The sequence below is a fragment of the Heliangelus exortis genome, chromosome 1 (genome assembly GCF_036169615.1).
Source record: "Heliangelus exortis chromosome 1, bHelExo1.hap1, whole genome shotgun sequence".
Taxonomy (NCBI): Eukaryota; Metazoa; Chordata; class Aves; order Apodiformes; family Trochilidae; genus Heliangelus; species Heliangelus exortis.
This window is the reverse complement of record NC_092422.1, coordinates 83,445,158-83,467,773: the sequence shown is the minus strand read 5'-3', so window position 1 is coordinate 83,467,773 and position 22,616 is coordinate 83,445,158. Positions and strand designations below refer to the sequence as shown.

Below are 22,616 nucleotides of genomic sequence, written 5' to 3'. Positions count from 1 at the left end.
TTCTCAAATTGCTCCTGTGATTATATGGTGCTCATCCTCTTCCTGAGCCTCACTTGAGGTGGAGTGTGATACCTAATATACCCCTACCATGATGCAGAATTGTCACTGCTAACCTAGGAGGTGATTTCACTGTCTTACCCAAATCCCATCAATGGCAAACATGATGGCAAACACCTTGGACAAAATTGTTTCCCAGATGAAACTGTTCCTTTCATATTCTGAACTGCAATTGACACCCACACTGTTCCTTGCCTTGTTATGATTTCAAGTGCAGGCAGAAAGTGACATTTTGGCCCTTTGGAAGGAAAAGGCAGGACTTAAAGCCCATGTCTGAGCTGGGTGACACTCCCCAGATGAGTCCCTTCGTCACAAATCCTGCTATAGAACCAAAAGAAGCAGAAGCTCAAGTGGTAAAGCACTGACTTCTTTCTTTCAAAGCAAGATTTGATTTAGCACAAAAAGTTAATGCTTAGGAGGTTAGAAAATGCCATTCAAAAATTAGACAAACTCTTGTACTCCATGTAGAAGTAAAACATTTAGAGATCAGTTCAAAAACATTTTAAATTTTTCAATTTGACAAGAGAAAAAAGGTTTCTATATTGGGGTCCAGCCTGGAGGAATTTCTGTGTTCTTATAATTTGCCCAGTTTCACCATCAAAATTAAACAAAATCAAAACATCCAGTGCTCCATGTTCCTCTAAAAATCTAGGAATTTTATCATGAAAAAAATTTTTTTCAAGCTTCTGCCTCCATACCAATATATTATTATTATTCCCAAAATACATGCAAGTTTGGAGTAAAAAAACCCAAGACAACTCAGCCCAGTTCTGTTAAAGAGAAGTAGTTTAGGTGCCAAAAGTTCTGTTTGGTCCTAATTTGGGGAATACTGATAAAAAAAAAAACAACAAACAAACAAACAAACAAACAAAAAAAAACAAAAACAAAAAAACAAAAAAAAAAAAACCAACCAACCAACCAAAACCAAATAAAACTAAACAAATAAGCAAAAAACCACACCACCTTAAAGACCATTACATTTAAAAAAAAGGTTTTAAAATATATGTGCTTGATATTTGTGCTCTAATTTATCAGCTCACAGCATCTATGGCATAAAGTTAAAAGCCAACTAAACCCAGTCTTGCTTCACTGCCCAGTTTGAGCAGGCAATTTCTGAAAACTGTGAGTCTCAAATTGAGCAAGCAATACCTCCGATGACTTTGTAAAGCCATATCAGAATTTTAATGGAAAGTATTAATTTGAAAAATTGCCTTATTAAAACTAAGATACTATTTTTAATGAAAATAAATATATTTTTAATCTAGTAGTCAGTTTCAAGACATTCAAGCCAAAGCAGTATTTTAAAAAATTAAATTTAAAAAAAGTAATGGACATTAAATCTTAAAATTTTTAATTCAACTCTAAACACATGTACATAATTGTACACTAGGACAGCTATAGATTTCAAAATTCTGGCTTTGGTTACTTAGTTATCAGTTCATAATCTGTTGTTCAACCTACGTTTCTTGCAATTTTCTGATTGTGAAGAACAACACCTGTATCTGTCAAACAAGTTAGATTTAATGGCCTTTATTCTTGATAGAAATCTTTGACTATTGGTGTTTTGATCTACAGGGAACTATATACTACTTGAAAGTTTGTTTTTTTCAAGCAATTTATGTAAGGATTATATTTCCACATATTTCATCTTGTTTCCTTAGTGCTAACACGACATTGCTTCCAAAAAGAAAACATTCAGGAGAAAAAAATAAAAAGGTAGCAATAGCTATAGACAAACTGACCAGATCAAATAGGAAGCCATGTTCTAATTTTGAAAAATTCAGAAGAAATTTTGTTTGCTAACTTTACTGATCGTCTTCTGTCTTACATGCCATACAATTATATTATCAAGTCTTGCACACAGATAGGTGCTGTCCTTGTAAAAAGATTATAATTGAATCTGAATATGGTAGGACTAGCCCACAACAATTATTCAAAATAGGAAGCTCTTCACATATGACCTGCTTAAAATCCTAAAGGACGGGGGATGTCAGTAGGTGTAAAATCACTTCAGGAAACCAAACGGTAAAATTACTGTTGAACAACAGTCACAGTAATTAAGATTAAAGATTGAATCGAGCAAAACCCAATGCAATGTAGTTCAATACATTGTTAACTCACTGGGTTATGTTTAGGAGAAAAAAAAAGTCCTACTGTAGTTAATAATTATGGTGTGTGGGCATGCTGCAATGGGATCCCAGCCCATTCAGAGAAAATTCCACAGCTGTGCAAATGTGTCTGGCATGTGTTTTAATCACATCACTTTACTACACATCCACTGAATCAAGGTCTTAGCTAACTATGCCCAAACCCAGCATGTTTCATCTCAGTGTCACATCAGGTGGGGACAGGCATGCAAATACATTCCCTCTGTTCAATTGGAAGATCTTGCTTAGAGTTGTCAACTGAGTGAAAAACACACTAATACTACATAGTTCTGGCAACTGAGGGGTTCTTACAATTTATTTTCATTAGGGGCTCTCTGATTATGTTGAACTAAGTCTGCCTTTTATACAGTGCATCACAATAACCCAGAGAAAGCCAGAACACGTGCACTGTGCACCAGCTCATCTGCTGCCTGTTTCTAGCTTGCAGCACAGTGCACTGGCCTTCCTTGTTGGGTTGCTTTCTCCCAAGGCTGCCATCCTGCCCATTGCCACAGCCTGACAGGCAAACATGAAGAAATATTATTTGTTATCCTTCAGAACATTATGGCTTCTTTTCTTTCAAATACCAAAGCACAGACTCACTCTAAATCTGCTTGTACTGTATCACTGCTGTCTTCTAGGCCAGCTTGGACCCAGAAGGAGATCAGTAAACCAGGCATCACTTACTAAACAACTAACTAGAGAATTTGCTCACTTCTTGCCCCCTAGAGGCAGGGGTGCCCATCAGCTGGACACCAGTCACAAGAAGGTACAGAGAAAGCCAGTCCAATCTCTGTACAAGGTCAAGTTCTCACTGTCTTCAAGAGAAACAATCCTCCCAGAAAGTCTGGGTTGAAAATGTGCACATGAAAGTGCAGAATGTTGTAAAGTCTCACTTTGAGTCTTACAATCCAAGGCAAAGAGCAAAACCCTTCCCCATATGGGTAAAGTGACACGAAGCTGAACACCACTGTAGTCAGGAGTACCTGCAGTACCCCTCAGAAAAATTCTTTAGAGTCTGCGTTTTCTCATGCTGGATCTCAGCATTAGTGTCCCCTCCACAGGATCTCCTGGACTGTCAATCATCTTCTGCCAGAGATGCTGTTCTTCTCCTTGAGAGTCCATCCAGTCAACCTCCTTGCCATTACTGACACCTGGCAATTATAAAAAGCACCAGGCATTTTGCTCTATTAGTAAGTAGTTATTTACTACCTTTGCTCATTCACTCCAACATTCTGTAAGAAAGATGACAAGCACTCTACACTTATCACCTATATGGGGAGTTATACAGAAAACAGGGAGCTCCTGGAGAGCACCAGTTTGTCATCACACCCCTTTGTGACAGATGGACACAGACATATAAAACTCCATACCCTGCAGTTCTGCTAACAGAGAAGCAATGGGTTCACACTTCTTCCAGATGACACCATCATCAGCAGAAAGGCTGCTGCTGGACAAAAGTAGTCTCATTCCTATTGGGATGCTACAAAATGCTTCCAAGGCATTCCTAGTTCTTCTGGGCTGCATAGAAGTACAGCTGCCCACCAAATTTTTGTGTCTCATTTACAGGTTATATGTTGCCTTCTCTCCCTTTTCAGTTTCTCCAAGTTCCCATATACTTTCCATCCACTCAAGTAACATTTCTGTCTTTCACATGCATGAAACATGCAGGGTGAGAAAGAAGAAGAGGAAAATAAAAGCAATCATGAGGCAGTCGGGACCTTACCATTTCCAGTGCTCAAACGGACACCTCCCAAAAAAATATTACTGGAGAGTGACTCCTTGTCCCACACGGTCAGCTCTAGGCAGACATTATGCATATCCCTTGAATTCAAGCCACTGAAAGTAAAGGTATGATTCCACTGGGGGTTCACACTCTTTTTTATTATGGGAGTTTTGTGTTTTGTAGCTTTGCTGTCATCTGGGAGCAGGTATCTGGGATATATGGAAAAGGAAAATTAAATATGTAAATGGGTCATCATGTAATATTCACAAAGAATTACCATCACATAGACTCAAGTGGAATCCGGATCCCATCTCCCCACTGTTATTAAATTAAGCATATATCTGAAGTGAATATTTTGTGTTTGTGCTCCATTTACTCTTATAGTTATAATGTCAGTTATCATCAGCAGAAATCACCCCTCAAGTCTTGGGTCTTAACCACAAACTTTTCATTTCAGCAAGTTTAACTAAAGACATAATCATAAAAATATTGCCTAGAAGGGGCTTCTGGAGTCACCACACCCAGTTTCCCGCAAAAATCTCCAGAAATAAAAGGAAGTGACTGATGAGGAAGGAGCATCAGTAGGCTAGCATCATTAATTTGGGCTCAGCCCAACTGAGTGTGGAAACACAATGCTGTAAACTCTGACAAGCTATTCCCATTTTGCCATCCTCACAGCTAAACTAGGAAATGTGGTCTGGATGATGGGTAGTGAGGTGGATCGTGAGCTGGTTAAAGGAAAGAAGTAAGAGAGTTGTGCTCAGTGGGCCAGAATCTACTTGGAGACCTGTGTCTAGTGGAGTCCCACAGGGGTCACTACTGGGACCAGTACTATTCAACATATTCATCAATGACCTGGAAGAAGGAACAGAGTGTGCTCTCAGCAATTTTGCTGATGACACAAAATTGGGAGGAGTGGCTGACACCCCAGAAGGCTGTGCTGCCATTCAGAAGGACCTACAGAGGCTGGAGAGTTGGGCAGGGAGAAATTTAATGTATTACAACAAGGGCAAGTGTAGAGTCTTGCATCTGGGAAAGAACAACCCCAGGTACCAGTACAGGTTGGGGACTGAGCTGTTGGAGAGCATCACAGGGGAAAGGGACCTGGGGGTGCTGGTGGATGGAAGGATGACCCTGAGCCAGCAATGTGCCCTTGTGGCCAAGAAGGCCAATGGCATCTGGAGTGCATTAGAAGGGGGGTGGTTAGTAGATTCTTCTCCCCCTCTACTCTGCCCTGGTGAGGCCACATCTGGAATATTGTGTCCAGTTCTGTCTCTGCTTGGGACAGTCTAGCACAGAGCCACAGAGATGATTAAGGGAGTGGAACATCTGCCTTATGAAGAACCATATCCTAAATGTAGCTTTTTTTGTATGGTTTGAATTTTGACTGTCCAACACAAAATCCTCCTTATCTAATAAAATGGTGTATATATCATACAGTGAATATTTTTATGTATCCACATGCATACACATCACATAGGTGATATGGACCTTAAATTTTTCAAAATTATGCATTGCTAAAATCAAACCTGAAAGCCAGCAGAGCAGAATTTTTAAACATCTTCCTTCAAAGAACATTAAATGTAAAAAACAAGATACAAGTTAGAGTTAAGACACTATGTTGAAGTCAGTGATAGACTTCCTGGGAAACCTCAGGGTTTAAATGTGCTCCTTGACTCTATACATGGTAAATAGTTTCCAAAAAAGCGCTAGGAAAAAAACCCCAGCAAAACAGAACAAAAATATTTATAGTGTAAGAAAGAAGAATCTTCTCATTTAGCAGAAGGATTTGAATCAAACCAGAATGTCCCCACACACCTAATTAATTGTCTCTTTCTGCATGTTTCTGGTGACATCTATTAGAAAGAACCACAGCTTAATGAAGCATGTCAGCTTTTATAGGTGCTATTTGCAGTTTTACAAGGAACAGACTTGTATCTTCCTGAAAACAAGTTTCTTATTCAGGATATAGTCTGGCTATTCCTCTTACTAAAAAAACATGTACTGTTTCAGTTTCCTGAAAATGTAAATGTCAACATCAGATCATCTATCATCCCCAGTGTGAAAGCACTAATTAACAACCTCTTGCCTCCAGGAGTAATGAATGAATATTCACCTACCTCTCTCTGCTGCCTCACTGGAGGTGTTGTCTTTTACCACAAGTTATAATCTGTAACTGCATATACATGAGCACACTGGGTGCTTATGTATGAATGGTTCTGTTTCTTAGCTGGGTGGTATTTAAATGTGATTGTATTTAACCACTGGGACATCTTGTACCTCTCTGCCCTTATTCTTTTCAGGATACCATTTCAAGGTGTCAGTTGCCTTTCAGGACTCACAGTCCATACACACAGGTACAGATATATTGGAAAAATGGTTCAGCCAAAATATGATTCAGTGCAGTCATTAATAAAACAGGAAGAAAAAAAAATGACAGACCCTTTCACAAAAGTGTCAGATGTGCCTCCCGATTTCACTGCTGTTAAATTCTTTGCTTCTTTGATGAGGACTTCCAGTATACCTCCAGATGGCATGTGAGAGTTTCCCTTTTTTCCTATTTTAAAGCTCTTCTTGCCTATATATAGAACAGAGTTAAAACATTATCATCAGAAATTATGCATACACTGCAAGACTGATTTGTAAATGTAAATTGCCTTGGCTGATTTTTTTAAAATCGTTTACTTCAATGAGTTTGAAGTATTTCTTATAAGGAAATTCTCTGAGGGTAGAGAAACCAGTAAGGCAGAGGCAGAAAATTCATTCCATATATGATAAAGAACTTGATCATGTAAATAGCTAGTCCTTTTGGGATTATTATGCTGTACACAAAGAATTGCATGTCCTGTGAGTCCTATCCTTTCTTCAGAAATCAATTCCAAAATCACTTAGTTAAGGCAGCCATACAACCAAAAGCAAGATATAAAACCTCTGTCCCAAAGACTAAAGTGCAGAAGCACACTGAATGCATTCCAAGTGTAAGGATGCACTGATCCTCAGAGACTCCTAACAGATGCTGTGCTCACTGACATCCTACCACTGCAGATTCTCAGGGACTTAGCAGAAGGGATTCAGCCTGAAAGTATCAGGGGGAAAAAAAGATCAAGAGTTGTGTTAAAATGTACTAATTAAAAAAAATCCAGATGGAGTATATGTGGACTTTTTAAAAAACAATTAGCTTTTAAGAGAGAAAACCTCAAAATTACTGCTAGCAGAGGGAACGTCTCCTGTCAAAAAAAAAAAAAAAAAAAGAAAAAAAAAAAAAGGGGGAAAAAAAGAAAAAAAAGGAAAAAAAGGAAAAAAAAAGGGGAAAAAAAAGAAAAAAAAAAAAAAAAGAGAGAGAGAACTCTAAATATATTAGTCAAATCCTAATGCTAACACCATCCCTAAAACAGTGATATGCCTGTGTCTGGTATATCCATGTACCCTGAGATGCTACCAAGTGGTTGCTTTCATAGATGATTGCTGTACCTCATGCTACTACATTGCAAAGAGTTAGTAACTTTTTTCCCTGTTCATTGTTGACAACAATAACGACAATCTAAAGAATTAAAATAATATTTAAAAGGTTAGATTACAGCAGTAATATAGTAACGCTGAGCTACGGTAATGCAGTGTGAAAAAAAGAGAGAAAATTAATAGGCAAGCTTAAGGAAAATTAAGCATTAAAAACTCAGTGAAGTCTATTATTTTGATCAGTTATACACTGTAGATAACTAGCTGAATAAGGAACCCAAAGACTGTTATGCAGACAATTTATATCAGTGTGGCTGGCCTCAATCGTATTACCTAATGTCTGAACGTTTTTTTAATTAGCCATACATCAATACTTGACTGCACACTCCCCCTCTCTCTTCATAAGTTCAATGTAAGAGAAGAGCAAGGAGCAGGAAAAAAGATATTAATGGCTCAAAATTTTCACAGATAAAGACAAGCAGGATATATAAGTATAATTTCAATCTTCACTAATATCATTACTCCAGTCTAGGTGAGAGATCAGAGACGTTATCATACGCTGCCATTAATGTTTGTTTTACCTTGAAACTGGCCTAGAGGAAGCATTAGGTTCCTTTCTGGGGGAATGTAACGTAAAACAACTGTCAGTTCTCCTTTATATTGAAGCCCAACATCTGTCACAACCTCCACCTGAAAAGAAAAACAAACAAAATCAGAAATCCAGCTAGGGTTAATAATACACCTTCTCCTTTTAATTTTAATTCTGTTGTACCAACACAATGTTCAAAATATTTCTTACTCATATCACAACATACCATCCCACTTCCAGATAAATTATCTGAATTCCAAATTAAATACAACAACATCTTAGAAAACTTTGTGAGCTTGTCACCAACAAGAAAGGCCAGAAGGAGGATCTGGGGAACTGCAAGTCTGTCAGCCTGACGTTGGTACCAGGGAAGATGATGTAGGATTTCCTCTGAGTGCTCTCATATGGCATGTGCAGGATATCCAGGGGATCAGGTTTAGCAGGCACGGGTTCATGAAAGTCAGGTCCTGCCTAATGAACCTAACCTTCTGTGACTAAGTGATCAGCCTAGTGGATGAGGGAAAAGCTGTGGATGTTTTCTTCAAGGACAACAATTAAAGCCTTTGACACCATCTCCCAAAATGCTCTCCTAGATAAGCTTGTGGCTCATGGCTTAGACAAGTGCACTCTTTGCTATGTAAAGAGCTTGCTGGACTGGCTGAGCCCAGAGAGTGGTACTGAATGGAGTTAAGCCCAGTCAGTGGCTGGTCCCAAGTGCTGTTCCCTGTGGCTCACTTTTGGGATGAGTCTTGTTAATATCTTCATCAATGATCTGGATCAGGGGATTGAATGCATCCTCAGTGAGTTTGCAGAAGACACCAAGTTGGATGGGAGGGTAGGAAGGCTCTGCAGAGGGACCTGGACAGGCTGGACTGATGGGCTGAGGCTGGACATATGAGTTTCAACAAAGCCAAGTGTTGGATCCTGCAGCTTGGTTACAACAAGCCCAGGAAACAGTACAGGCTTGGGGAAGAGTGGTTGGAGAGTTGGAAAGCCCAGAGGAAAAGGACCTGGGGTGTTGATTGATAGATGGCTGAATATGAGCCAGCAAAGTGCCCAGGTGGCACAGAAGGCCAACATCCTGGCCTGGATCAGAAATAGTGTGGTCAGCAGGACTAGGGAAAATATCATCCCCCTGTACTTGGCACTAGTCAGGGCTCACCTCAAATCCTGTGTTCAGTTTTTGTCCCCTCACTGCAGGATGAGTTCAGAACAGAACAACAAAGCTGTAGAAACATCTAGAGAACATGCCTTATGAAGAACATCTGAGGGAACTGGGAGTGTTTAGCCTGGGGAAAAGGCGGCTGAGGGGAGAACTTACTGCTCTCTACATCTGCCTGAAAGGAGGCTGCAGCAAGGTAGAGGTTGGTCACTTCCTAGTAACAAGCAACAGAACAAGAGGAAATGGTCTCAAGTTGTGCCAGGGGAGGTTTAGATTAGATATTAGAAGAAACTTCTTCATTGAAAGGGTTATTAAACTCTGGAACAGGCTGTCCAGGGTGGTGGTTGAATCACCATTCCTGGAAGTGTTTAAAAGATGTGCAGACGTGGTGCTTAGAAATATGATTTAGCACTGGACTCAGTAACATTACATTAATGGTTGGACTAAATGATCTTAAAGGTCTTTTCCAGCAGGAAAGATTCTGTGATTCTATGAAAAAAAGAACTCATTTAAAAAACCTTTTAATGGATTTGGGAATAATCGGACAACACCTTCCAGCTGGAATGGCTGAAATGCTTAGCTCTGCACTACTTTTTTCCTAAGCAGAAGAGCCTCACGACTGTCTTTATTCTTCCCTGTTAGGATTAAAAGAAACCATGCACACACAAATGGGTCCAGATGACAATGAGACCATTGCACAATAAGAAGCTCAATTTCAGACCATCATTGCATACAAACTGCAAGCCAAACAAATACCACATATGTATCTTATTGGTGTAGACCAGAGGGTGGTGACCAGAGGGTACTTAATAAGAGCAAAATCTTACACCAGCCATATGGCAGAGCTGTAGGAGATATTTCTCTACCTTGACAGCATACCCAACAAAAGTAATATACATGAAGTAAGCTTGTAAGGAGGATGGTATAATCCTGGCCACAGTGCTGACTAAAACACATTTGCCATCATTATCCACTTTCTCTTCCTGCTCTCACCTTGTCTGGACCACAGAGGTAGTCACCCCTATGGATGAAGTTGAACTAGGAAAATGGTAATGATCTTCCCTGCTGCCTACAAAGTGTGAGGTGTGTAAGTATTCAAAGAAGAGACCAATTTCCTTATGTATCTTGTGAGAAACTATTTACTCAAACATCAATCTGTGAGAGTTTAGATGTAAGTCTCAGAAAGAGCTACACCAAAAAATTCATTACACAGCCATCTGACCCATCTCTCACCCAAGGAAAAGGCACAAATAAAGCACACCCTCCTGAAACCCCAAGCATAACACCATTTCCTTAAATATAATGAACACAGAGCAAACAAATCATCTGAATCGATCTCCACATGACTTGCAGTACAATCTTCAATTTTTCCCACAAAAATAAAAATACACTTTCTGAAATGGCAATCCAGACCACTGGAATTCCTGGGAAGTCTGGCTGCTGCAGGAGCAAGCAAGACAGAAGCTTTTAATCCTGAAGCTTACAATAGCTCTTTGAATCTCTTCCAGAAATAAGCATCTTTGGCCAAAGCAGGGAGTGTCCTAGAGACAGAAGTCATCCTGTCCTTGGCACAGTAGAGTGCTAGTCCAGTCTCACAGAACATTTGATTTGCTGGCTGAGAAGCCTTACCTTGTAGCTTCTTAGTTAAGGTGAATAAGAATATAAGAAGACACAATTATAATACAATAACACAATATAAGACACACACAATTAAAAGGTGTAAAGCACTTTAAACTGCAGAAAAAAAGGCTCTCTTTAATAAACTGTTAAGTGCTGGGTAAACTGTGAGTGGTAGGAAAGTCCTTTGCTTTGTGTGCTATTTTTAAAAAATAATTTTTTTACTAAGTTATTTCTCCACTGTGGTTTATTACAAGATGAACTTATCAATTATTTAAAAGGTAGGGTTTTTTTTGTTTTCAAGTAGCCACATGTAAAGCTTTCTTGAAGACTTAAAACACAGCATGTTTTAATTGAATAAAGAGCAATTATACTATTTTTGTTGCATTATTAGACACTCATAATCTCTCATTTTATAAACACATTCTAAAGGAAAAGTAAGTAAGCTTTGCTAAATTTGCTTCAGGGCACTTCGACTGGCCCTTAGAAGCCCTTACCTTGGGCTGGAGCACAAACCACTCATCACCCTGATTTTCAAAGTTCCAGGAATCGAACGGAATTTCCACCTCCCCAAGGAAGCTGTTGCGTCCAAATCTGTCATAGTGCCAGACAGAAAGCTGCAGGGTCCTGGTTTCTAGCTGTGTGTGACTGATGACATACTATCAACCCAAAAAAAAAAAAAAAAAAAAAAAAAAAAAAAAAAAAAAAAGGAAAAAGGAACTCTCAGAATTAGCAGAAATAATACTTTCCACAGTGCCTTTTATAGCTCTAGCTTAATTTCATTAAGCCCACAGCAGGTAACAGATGAAGCACAAAAGAAAGATTTGCTTTCACAGAATCACAGAATCATCCAGGTTGGAAAGGACCTCTGAGATCATCAAGTCCAACCCTTGATCCACTGCCACTGTGGGTACCAGATCATGGTACTGAGTGCCACATCAGTCTCCTCTTAAAAACCTCCAGGGATGGAGAATCCACCATCTCCCTGGGCAGTCCATTTCAATGTCTGATCACCCTCTCTGTAAAGAATTTCTTCCTAATATCCAACCTAAACCTCCCCTGGCAGAGCTTAAGTCCATGCCCTCTTGTCTTACTGGTAGCTGCCTGGGATAAGAGACCAACCCCCCCCCTGGCTGCACCCTCCTTTCAGGGAGTTGTAGAGAGTGATGAGGTCTCCCCTGAGCCTCCTCTTTTCCAGACTGAACAGCCCCAGCTCCCTCAGCCCTTCCTCACAGGACTTGTGCTGGATCCCTTCACAGCCTCCTTGCTCTTCTCTGGACCTGCTCCAGCACCTCAATCTCCTTCCTGAACTGAGGGGCCCAGAACTGGACACAGGACTCAAGCTGTGGCCTCACCAGCTCTGAGTACAGGGGCAGAATCCCTTTCCTGGACCTGCTGGCGACGCTGTTCCTGATACAGGCCAGGATGCCATTGGCCTTCTTGGCCACCTGGGCACACTGCTGGCTCATGTTCAGCTTCCTGTCAATCCAGACTTCCAGGTCCCTTTCTGCCTGGCTGCTCTCAGCCACTCTGTGCCCAGCCTGGAGCTCCCCATGGGGTTGTTGTGGCCAAAGTGCAGGACCCGGCACTTGGCCGTGTTGAACCTCATCCCGTTGGAATCAGCCCAACTCTCCAGTCTGTCCAGGTCCCTCTGCAGAGCCCTCCTGCCTTCCAGCTGATCCACACTCCCCCCAACTTAGTGTCATCTGTGACACTTTCTTTGTAAACAAATCTGATCTAGCCAGAAAGTTCATAATGCTCATATTAAATCTAACTCTTTTCTTTGTGGTATGCATCCAGTGGTAGTTAGTGTTGCTATCATGATTGGTTTTCTTTATTATTTACTGGGTATGTATAATTATCAAGTACATTACAATGCTTAAAATTATGAACCTGTTAACTCCTTTTAAGTTTATGTAAAAGAAGCAAATCAACATCAAAGTTTAGTTCATCAGAAGAAACCCCACCCGTTCTGAAGAGTCTCTTGTACACTGCTTTCTAGAAAAAAAAATGTCTTTTTAATTGTATCGTTGTACCTTATTAAAAAATTGCTCTGAAAGCAAGCAAAACTGCATCTGCAAAGCATGCACCAAGCATATCAGTTTAGTAACCATTGTTGGTTTAGAAAGCTATTAAAAAACCTCCTCTACAGAAACACCATATTCTAGCAAAGACACATGACATTACAAACATCTGGAACTCTAGCTCAGCACACTCTGCTTTTAGCAAAAGGCTCATTAAATCCCTGAATTTCACCCTCCTCCTAGCATTAGCTGGAGAGATCCATATGTCTTCTTTTTTGCATCAGGAACAATGTCTGTGTACAGAGACGTATTCTCCAAAAGCTGAAACAGTCAAGTCAGTTGGCAAGCCACACAAGTAGGCTATTAATATAAAGATACTTCTACAATACTTAATCCTAGATGCCAACAGCTCCACTGTGAGAGATGTCGTATTTTGCAAAAATGGAATAAAAGTCAAAGAGGGAATATACAGATTGATTTCATTATTTTTCTCTTTTAATAGTAATTGAAGTTGAGACTAACAGATGTAGCTCTTTCTTACCTACCCATAATTCAAGTAAGCCCTCTCTGTTAAAATCTGCAATTTTAGCAAGCTGTTAGGTCCTAGTCTCACTGAGTTCCCTACCTACAAACATTTAGTTCTATGTTCCTTGATAAAAAGAATCTAGCACCACTTTTTTTCCAGTTCAGGCAAGTCTTAACTTTACTGTAAACCATTTAATATGAAACTGTAAATGAGACTCTCCTTTGGCAAGCTGTCTGGCCAGACCAAGTGTGTGGAAGTCTGCAAAATGGTTTTGTTGCCAGGTTAAGCCAAGTATACCAGCCAGGGAATGTCTATTAGCCTCTATTATAAGAAACATATTTAAACCATCAGTGAAAGTACAAAAAAAAAAAATCATATATTTCAAGAAAAACTAAAAGGAGTTTCTGGTCTCCTGGCTGGCAGCTGGGATAAATCTTGTCAATCAACAGTAAAGGGGAATCACCAGAAGCCTTGTAGTCCAGGTGCCAGACAGGCAGTGAACTGGGCAGAAACTCTGCCATCCCCACCTACAGCACAGGGCCAAGGAGGTTGTGAGGAGGTCAGAATAGTTCAGCTTCTAAAGTGGACATGAGTTAAAGGCAAGGAAGCAAAGAGCCTGAGCTTTGTGCTCCATCAGTCCCCAGGAAAGTATCCTGTCACTGTCTTTTGCAATAGAAAATGAACGTCACCGCAGCTCTTTAGGAAGGCATTGTCATTTTCTTATCAAAGTCAGTTCTGATTTATAAATATATTAAAGCGTCTAGAGAAATTCAGATCAACAAAATCTCTTCAAAAATTGGTTAGAGGGGAAGTTTTAAGCTAGATATTCTTCAGCATCAGTTGCTAACAGAGTGTATGAAAGCTTTAAGGTGTTTTTTACAACTCTGAGCTCAAGGTTAGATGGGAACATCAGCAGTAGTGACAGAGATTCACAGGATTGAATGGAAGTTTTACCTGTAAAGGAGAGAAACAAACAAAACCTAAATGCTGAAAGCCAGAAACTACAACTCAGAATCACTAGATGTTTCTGCTTAAACACCTTCCCTTTTGAGGCATCACTTCCAAATTCCAATATCCCATATTGGAATACCTATGTAAAATGCCTGTGAGCACAAGTGGAACATTCATCACAGCCTGAGAGAGGGACAGTGTTCTCACCTTCAGCGTTTCATTGAATTCTGGATTAGTGCTGTTACTTTTAATTTTGGTCTTGCGTTTACTTTGGCGGGATTTATCAGGCAAAAGGTATGCTTTGACATATCTGTAGATGAAACAGTAAGTTATTAGCAAGGAATAAAAATTACCAGTTTGAGTACGGACCTGTCATTGCTGCATCAGTAACAGATATGAGCAAATTAATTTTTGCAGTCTAAATGACATGCACATGTAACAGAATATCTGTAACAAGGTAAGGTCTCTACCTCCAAACACAGACATTTTAGTCAGGTAGGATTAGAATAACAAAAGGTAGAAGTAGATTAGTTTACTCATTGTCAGAAAGGCAGAAAACTTTTCCTTTTTAAATATACAGTTAGTGATTGGCTACATATGACAATACATAAACTGAAAAGACAACAGAATGAAAAACTTTGTACCTTATAGAAGATAGGATTACATGTGATTAGAGACACTAAGTACTACTTCCTGATGTGAGAATTTACACATTATACTGAAAACTATGAGAAGCTCAGAAAATATGATCCTTACAATAAGAAACGATGAATGTATGAAACCACAGTTATTCCTAACCCTTCCTTTCAAAACACCCCTCTCATATTCTTTAGTTTCACTTCTAGAGGAAAATCAGTCCAGCCCCCCTATTCCCTCAAGTTTTTGTCCTTTACTGTCAAGTGGATTAATAACTTAAGTACTATTACTGTTTCCCCAAACCAGGCACACATTGCCCTAATAAACATATAGAAAATGCATTTCTCACAGGGAATCCAAAATAAACCATCATCAGTATGCTGGCTCATAGCAACGGGATCCTATGAGTACTCAGGCTCATATCACAACCCCAGGCTATGTCACTGACTACAGATGGTATCACGGCAGAGCACATCCCTAACAGAGCTTAAAAGGCAATTCTTCTCTGTGCTTACGGATCAGTCCTTTGCTTCTTCTCATCTGCAACAGCCAGGTTTCGGCAACTTTTCACCAGGATGTTGAGGGCACCTGTTTTGTAGCTGTAGGTAATGTTGAGAAGGATTTCACCACTGATCCTCACGTTGCCATAGTCACCAGTCTCACTATATACACTCAACATGCTGTTAATGCTAGTCTGGATGGGAAGAGAAAAAGGTCTTAGAGTTTTAACAAATTACTCTTTTTCCAGAGTCTGCTTTTTTCATGCAGCTACAGCCTTGCAATACTGTCACACTTGTTAGACTTGCTATGATAACAGACATATCATAGACCACAAATATCATCTTTTGTTGCAAAAGGGAAGAAGAACTACTTAATAGTAGCTTAGATGTCTAGACAGTTTAGTAGCTTAGATGTCTAGACAGTTGATATTTTTCCATGCCAGGACTCAAGCCTATTTATAAAAATGATTAAATCTAAATAACCACCATTTAATTCACGCACGAACTAAAGAGCAGACACACTACATAAATTATAAATTCACATAAGTTCCAAGAAGAAAAAAAAAAATCACCTCTTTATCTCAGTTGTCCACCTCATTTTACTGTCTCATAAAACAACTGCTCATAGAACAATCAGAAAAAGTTAAGGATACTTCCCATAACGGAGATGGTGTAAATTCATGTTTGTTTAAAGTGACACCTCTCATTAGCAACTGCAAAAGAATGTGCAAACTCTACTACCCACCTTTTCTGCAATTTTCCTCAAGCCAAAAAGGTTTGGCAATAATCCTACAAATTTTTCCATTGCAATATAATAAATCACCACTCAAACTCTTTCTTTCACTCATACCAAGCAGAGTATTGCTATGATGATTTCATCCTCCAAAAGACTACAATTAGGAAAGGACTAAATATTTTTAAAAATATACACACTCTCAGAACTAGAGGCGTTCAAGTGATTTGGCACACATTTTGTTTTGAGCTGTTGAGCAAAATTGTTCAAGAACATATATAACTGGCTAAATCCTAACAGATAGAAACTTTGCAAAACACACCGGTATAGTCTTCAACAAAAAGGGAGAAAAGAGAGAGAAACCTTAATATAAGTTAAGCAGAGGATTCGGGAGAACTCACAGTATCACCATCTGTTTCAGGCACGTTTAAATATGTCCACTTTCTGTCGGAGCTTTCTGGGGAATTCTTTAAAGAAGGAAGTGCAAAAGATCAAGAGAAAAGAGCATTATATAGCTGCAAGAAGGAAGAATAAGTGCAGATATATAAATTGGTAAAGGAAGTTTGCATTGCAAAGCCACAGAAAGAGAAGTAGGGGAGAGAGAGGGGAGAGGAAGGAGAAAAAGAGGAGAGAGAAAGAGGAGAAAGAGAGGAGAGAGAGAGGAAAGAAAGAGAGGGGAGAGATAGGGGAAAGGAAAGGAGGTATCACCAAACCAGAGAAATGAAAAGTGTTTTCCATATACTTCAAGTACTGAAGGACGCATAGCTTGAGGTTATTAAAAAGAAATGAAGTGTCTGCTGTATCAGAACACAGAAATTACATTTTAGAAAATCAACTCAGCAGATTTGGATTTGTGCTGCATTCTATTTGGATTTTCTGTCTTTTACACATGTATGAAGTTGATCCACATTTAAGCTAGTCAAAGGCTAAGCATTCATATGTTAGCAGGATCAGTGCCTTTGTGAGACATTGCAGTCTCCCTGAGGAGTTCAAAAGAATTGATAAAAACCCATACATGACTGTTTAAATATGTCACTCTTCATACAGTAATAGAATATTTGGGGAAATACTTTCCCCACTCATTGTTAAAGAAGCATCTGGAAGTCTCACCAATGACATCAAGGGAAAAAACATTTTGATCTACATCTTTCTTTATCAGCATCAAGGAAGAAGGAAGAGCACAGTCAATGGGGACAAACAATGATTATTCATAAAGTTCTTTTTTTATATCATATAGGAAAATTAAGGGTAAAAAGGGTATTTTGTGGTATTTCTGTTGGCCTTCCTTATCCTTATTTTTTTACAAAGAAAAATGCTTATCCTTTTATTCTTTTCTACAATTGGCTGGAAGTCCATGAACAGGCCTGGTTAAAATTACCAGAGATTTAGCAACACCCAATGACAAATGTGTCATATTTCCTCCTACCACTAACATTCCTCGAGCAAAATTCCAGCCTTTACCATTTATGGATTTCTACCTCTGCGATACATGACAATGGGGATCCTGTGACTGTTCCCTGCCAGTGAACTTCACAGTCCCAGTATGTGCTACAAAATGCCTGAATTCTCCCTATAAATGGAAAATAAGAATTTGTGTCCACTTTAGAAAACTAACAAGGTTCTACCAGCATGAGGACATGGACAAGTTTTTCTCTACTGGATCCAAATATTATTTTTCTTTATTTTAAGGTAAGTGGGCAGTGAGGGATGAATGACTGGGGAAAAAAAAGCCAACAGAAAGTCCTAAGCAAGGAGATATGCTCTGAACCTAGAACTTATACAAACACAATTTCTGAAATGCTTATAAAGCACAAACAAGAGAACACAAATCTAGTAGAAATACTTGATAACTTGACTTTTTTTCCCCACAGTTTTTGTTCTGTGGCATTTACATTGGACATCAAATACACTAGATGTAATGTTCTTAAGAAATCTACTCATTTTCTTGTTTCATAAGTAGTGAACAACCACCACATATGGAAAGCCTCACTTTAGTACCTTAACAACACTTATATTTGTTTTGCATTATATCTCTCCAGTAAGTCACCGGAAAAATTCAGTTTTACTGATATGACGGGTCTTGCCAACACTACATTAATGTGTTTAGGACAGGAATCAATGAAGTCTGCTGGGAAAACTGAATTCACAGTTTATATATTAGCTTTGGGGAAAAAAAATGTAAAAAGAAAAATGTCCTCATGCCGAGAGCTGACATATAGTTCCTGTTCAGTGTAACCTTCCATTTCCATTTTTGCTCACTTGTGTTACAGGCAGATTTCAAGTATGTTTAACCCTCTGAGATATTTCTCTCTTTAGCTCAAATCTCATTGTCAGAGTACCCCTATGGTATTTTGAATTCTCATATTCAAAAAAAGAAAGAAAACACTAAGAAAACCATGCATGTAGGGCATACTGTTCATTAGCAACATTATTCCAATGTTATTTTAATAGTACACAGTCATTTGACAGATAAGCACATGAAAAAATCTGAATAGCAGAGAAGGCTCAAGTGCTTACAAGCAGAGTAAATCCAAAAGCAAGAGAGAGGGATAATGATAACACACGCTTAAGGGGAATAAGAAATAACCTGTAAAACTGACCTTCTCTTGCAGGGAGAAGCAGCTTGCCATTCACAATTTTGCCATTACCATGGCATTGCAGGGACATTAAAAATCATGTCATAGTTAATACAGAGAAACAAGAGCATTGAGATGTGAGATTATCTCAGACCTACAGTAGTGGAAAAGCTACTTTTCCACTGTTCTGCTTAAGAAAAAGGTCAAAGGGAAATCTACAGCACATCCCCAATGAACAGACACAGAATGCTGCCTACAGCACGTAGAGGAAGGCTCTTTGTGTGTGGGTCCTCAATTAGCAACCTAGACAGAGAAAGCATTTAAGCACCTGCAAAGATCATATCAATATTCAGAGAAATTAAACTTAATTCTCTCTATAAATCCAACAAAGGTTGCAGACAATCAGTCACAGTCAACCTCAGGTAAATGGGTCTAATTAGGTCAATGCCAACAAGCTGCATTTGCTGATGTCTGCTCTGGTGTGAAGTGCCACAGATCTCTGTTGTGTCTGTTTCTGTGAACTTGACAAACTAGATGGGAAGAGTCTGGACATGACCATATCTAAGATACCAAAATGCTCTGGCAGAAGTTTTCTTACACCTTCTCCTCCTGAGATAGCAAACAGACCCATCTCTTCATCCTCTTCACCTGTCTCATCTACCTGGAGTTTATTGCAGTTTTCTTGGTACTGTATATGCTGACAAGAGCTATTCTTAGGCACAAATTATGAAGAAGAGTGGCTGAAGAGGGATTCATGACTTTTCTGAGGATCCAAAAAAAATTAAGTACACAACAGGTAGTCATAAACTAAAATGTTAAGGACTACTTTTGTAATTTTCTTTTCCAGTGAATAAGAGATTGCATAATGAACCACATAAGGCTTGTTATACCAATTTTGTTGCATACTAAGCACCTTCTAGAACCTGAAAATGCAGCTACTCTTTTACAACCAACATTAGGTTGCAACAGTTATACAGACACAAGACTCAAACATCTGATATATACATCAGTATATAGTCGGTAGGTATGGCAAGAAGCAAAAAGATATAAGAGAATAATACTACAATTACTGCAGAAGGTAAAAAAAAAGTTATCACCAAAATCCCCAAGAATATCCCTCCTCACTGTAAAGAGAAGCATTTTTCAGATGTGGGTGACATAGCAATCATGTCATGAAGAAGGGGAGAAGCTGGGTTGATGGATGGACAATGATGCCACAGAATATCTATGCACACACACACACACAAGTATTTTTCTCCCCAAATCAGAAAATGGTTTAAGATGGAAGATACCACCAGCCTTGTTCTCTTCCATTTCAGAAAATTTAAGATCAAGTGCTCCTCTTGCTGAGGAGTCACGTACTGCAAACACCTCTGGTCTGCCTTCTCCACATGTCAGCTTGGGACTAACGTGAGCGTATGAAGAATTCTACTGATGAGTATGCAACATGATTTGCTATTACCAGGCACTGCAGAGATCAGCATTTTAGCTTTGAAGAGCATTAAAAGTAGAAATAGAGTAAGAAAGAATAGAATAGAATAGAATAGAATAGAATAGAATAGAATAGAATAGAATAAGAAAACTACATTAAAGGGTGTTTCTCAAGTGCAGGATGAAAGATGATCTGTTGCTAAAGCAGTATGAAATTTTGAGGAAGAATGGTCTTTTGTCAAAGAAAAAAGCATGTTATCTACTGAAGATCTTACTGTTGATAATCCACTTGTCATATGTCCATGTGTCCTTGAATAACGAGAAGCCACTATATCATCAATATCTTCTTCTGTTTCATGCAGATAATCCTAAATGACAAACAGGCATTTTAGTTGCCATGTTCTGCTCTGTATTTGGTCAGCCTCTACAGGTTAGGTTTTTTTCATATATTTTCCACTTTATGCAGACAGTGGAGGATGCATTCAAAATTCTAATCTCTAGAGGAATTTTGATTTACATTTTCTGCATCCTTGCACAGACACACAGAATGAAGGGGAAAAGACACTGTCATGGTTTCAGGGTTCAATTGCTTAAGAAGTGAAAAACTTGACACACATGATGGGTACCTTACTCTGGAGGCACACACCTCTGGAGGCCAACAACTGTGCACATAAACAAAACCTGCTTCCATGCCTGCTAGCAATCCCATGTGAATTACCTTCTTCTATTTACTAGCATTTGCATTCAGGAACTCAGATTTGGAAATCTTTAATGGACATGGAGAGAATTTTTCGAATCTTAACAAAATAGATGAGTGAAACAAGGTCTGATACTAGGAGGGCAGGGGATCATTGGTGTGCATCTACCTGAAGAAATTTGTGTCCAGAAGCCATTAGATGATTGATTTCCTGGTTACAGACCAAGCTCCATGTTTTTATGGGATATATTTTTTACAATCCAGTAATCCAATTTTCCAATTAATATCCACAGTGATATCAGTCATGCTCACATGCACACAAATGGACAAGAACACGATTTGCATTACACTTGCACCCTTGTGCAACGTCTTTCATGACAGACAATTTTGTGAACATAATCATTAACAAAGATCCATTTTCCATCAGGAAGTGCTGAAAGCACCGGGTTATTGCCAAACCACACAGGAAGAAATTTGTCCTTTCATCATACACACTGAATATTTGGGGAGTAAAAACATGAAACAAAACCAAACAGTTGATGTGCATGTTTTAAAAATAAAGAAATTCCCCTATTATCTAACTAATTAAACAAACTGAAAAATCTGTAATTGCACAGCTTCATATGTGTGCCTGTGTTTTAATAAGCAAGGCTGAACTGTAATATTTTATCTCATATGCAGAAAAAAATATTCTTCCTTTTTCAAACACAGCAATAAAGTAAAAAACTAAAAATAAACTTAAAATCTGCTTGATGGTCCTAATAGGATAGTTAACTTTCAGTAAAAGTTACCCGGGAAAAAAACAGCAGATACCTATCATCCTATAAAGTGTAGCATGAAAATTTCAAGTGTTAAAGCATTAAACCAGGTATTTTGAAAGACTGCTTTAAGTTTTCATGAAAGTCAGATGTTCAACTTCCTTATACCTGCATCACAACTACAAAAATCTCACGTGGTGACCTGCCTCACTCTCTATGGGCCTAGTCATTCTCACTCTTCTAAACTAAACAAAGTACTGTATTCAAACTCAGCAGTCTCAAAAGTTCTGTGCTCATCAGAAAAAACACAGCAGAGAAAGAATGCTGCTGGAGAGCTGAACTGTCACAGTTTGTGTGAAGAACTGCAGAGCATTTGCCATCAGCATGCATAAAACTGCCTGCTGTATTTCCTTTGCTCTAGTGACTGAACTGAAACAAAATCAGCTGCAAGTGATGCAAAATTTTCTATTACTAATTCCCAATTGTAACTGCATACTTAATATTGAACAGCAGAAAATCAGGACACGCCATCCCTCTAGGACCCCAAATTTACATACTGAAGCAAAAATTCCTAATTCCTCTCAGCTGTCTGCTCTTACAATGAGCCTCTTCTGCTGGTCTCTTCTCTTTCTAAAGGCACTGTTGCCACTTGACAGAAAAAAAAACAAGTCACAGATATTTTATGCTCTAAGGAAAAATTCCATGGAGACCCAGGCACAACAGAACTATTTCAGGGAGACAGTGCAGAATCCTTTAAAAATGAAATTGTAAAAACCCTAAAATATAAATTAAAACCTTACATCAGCCTTCACTTATATTCTCCTCTTTGACTACAAAATTCAGCTGATGAGCACAAGTTTAAAACTTGGTGCAAGAATACACAATTTGCTTTATTGCCCATACAACAGGAAGAAGCAATTCTGGTAATACATACACAACTCCTCCCTTTACACTGTTGTATACATACCTTTGGCCTTTAAAAATAAACAATGCTACATTTTTAATGCTCAATAATTAAACACAGGACAAA

The 22,616-nt window shown here is 38.8% G+C and overlaps 1 protein-coding gene across 3 annotated transcripts in view; it reads right to left on the bottom strand.

The window, feature by feature from the left end:
• Positions 1 to 1,061: 1,061 nt before the first annotated feature.
• SYTL5 (synaptotagmin like 5) overlaps positions 1,062 to 22,616 on the bottom strand; it is an 83,454-nt gene continuing 61,899 nt past the window's right edge. For 2 of the 3 annotated variants that reach the window (XM_071750809.1, XM_071750820.1), the window contains exons 10-17: positions 20,407 to 20,499; positions 15,407 to 15,585; positions 14,463 to 14,565; positions 11,252 to 11,413; positions 7,968 to 8,076; positions 6,373 to 6,508; positions 3,931 to 4,139; positions 1,062 to 3,358 (exon numbers count right to left, since the gene is read on the bottom strand). In XM_071750809.1, coding sequence (XP_071606910.1) covers positions 3,216 to 3,358; positions 3,931 to 4,139; positions 6,373 to 6,508; positions 7,968 to 8,076; positions 11,252 to 11,413; positions 14,463 to 14,565; positions 15,407 to 15,585; positions 20,407 to 20,499 — 1,134 coding nt within the window. In that variant the 3' untranslated portion in view covers positions 1,062 to 3,215. The remainder of the gene's footprint in view (positions 3,359 to 3,930; positions 4,140 to 6,372; positions 6,509 to 7,967; positions 8,077 to 11,251; positions 11,414 to 14,462; positions 14,566 to 15,406; positions 15,586 to 20,406; positions 20,500 to 22,616) is intronic. The other variant, XM_071750830.1, reaches the window with a different exon arrangement.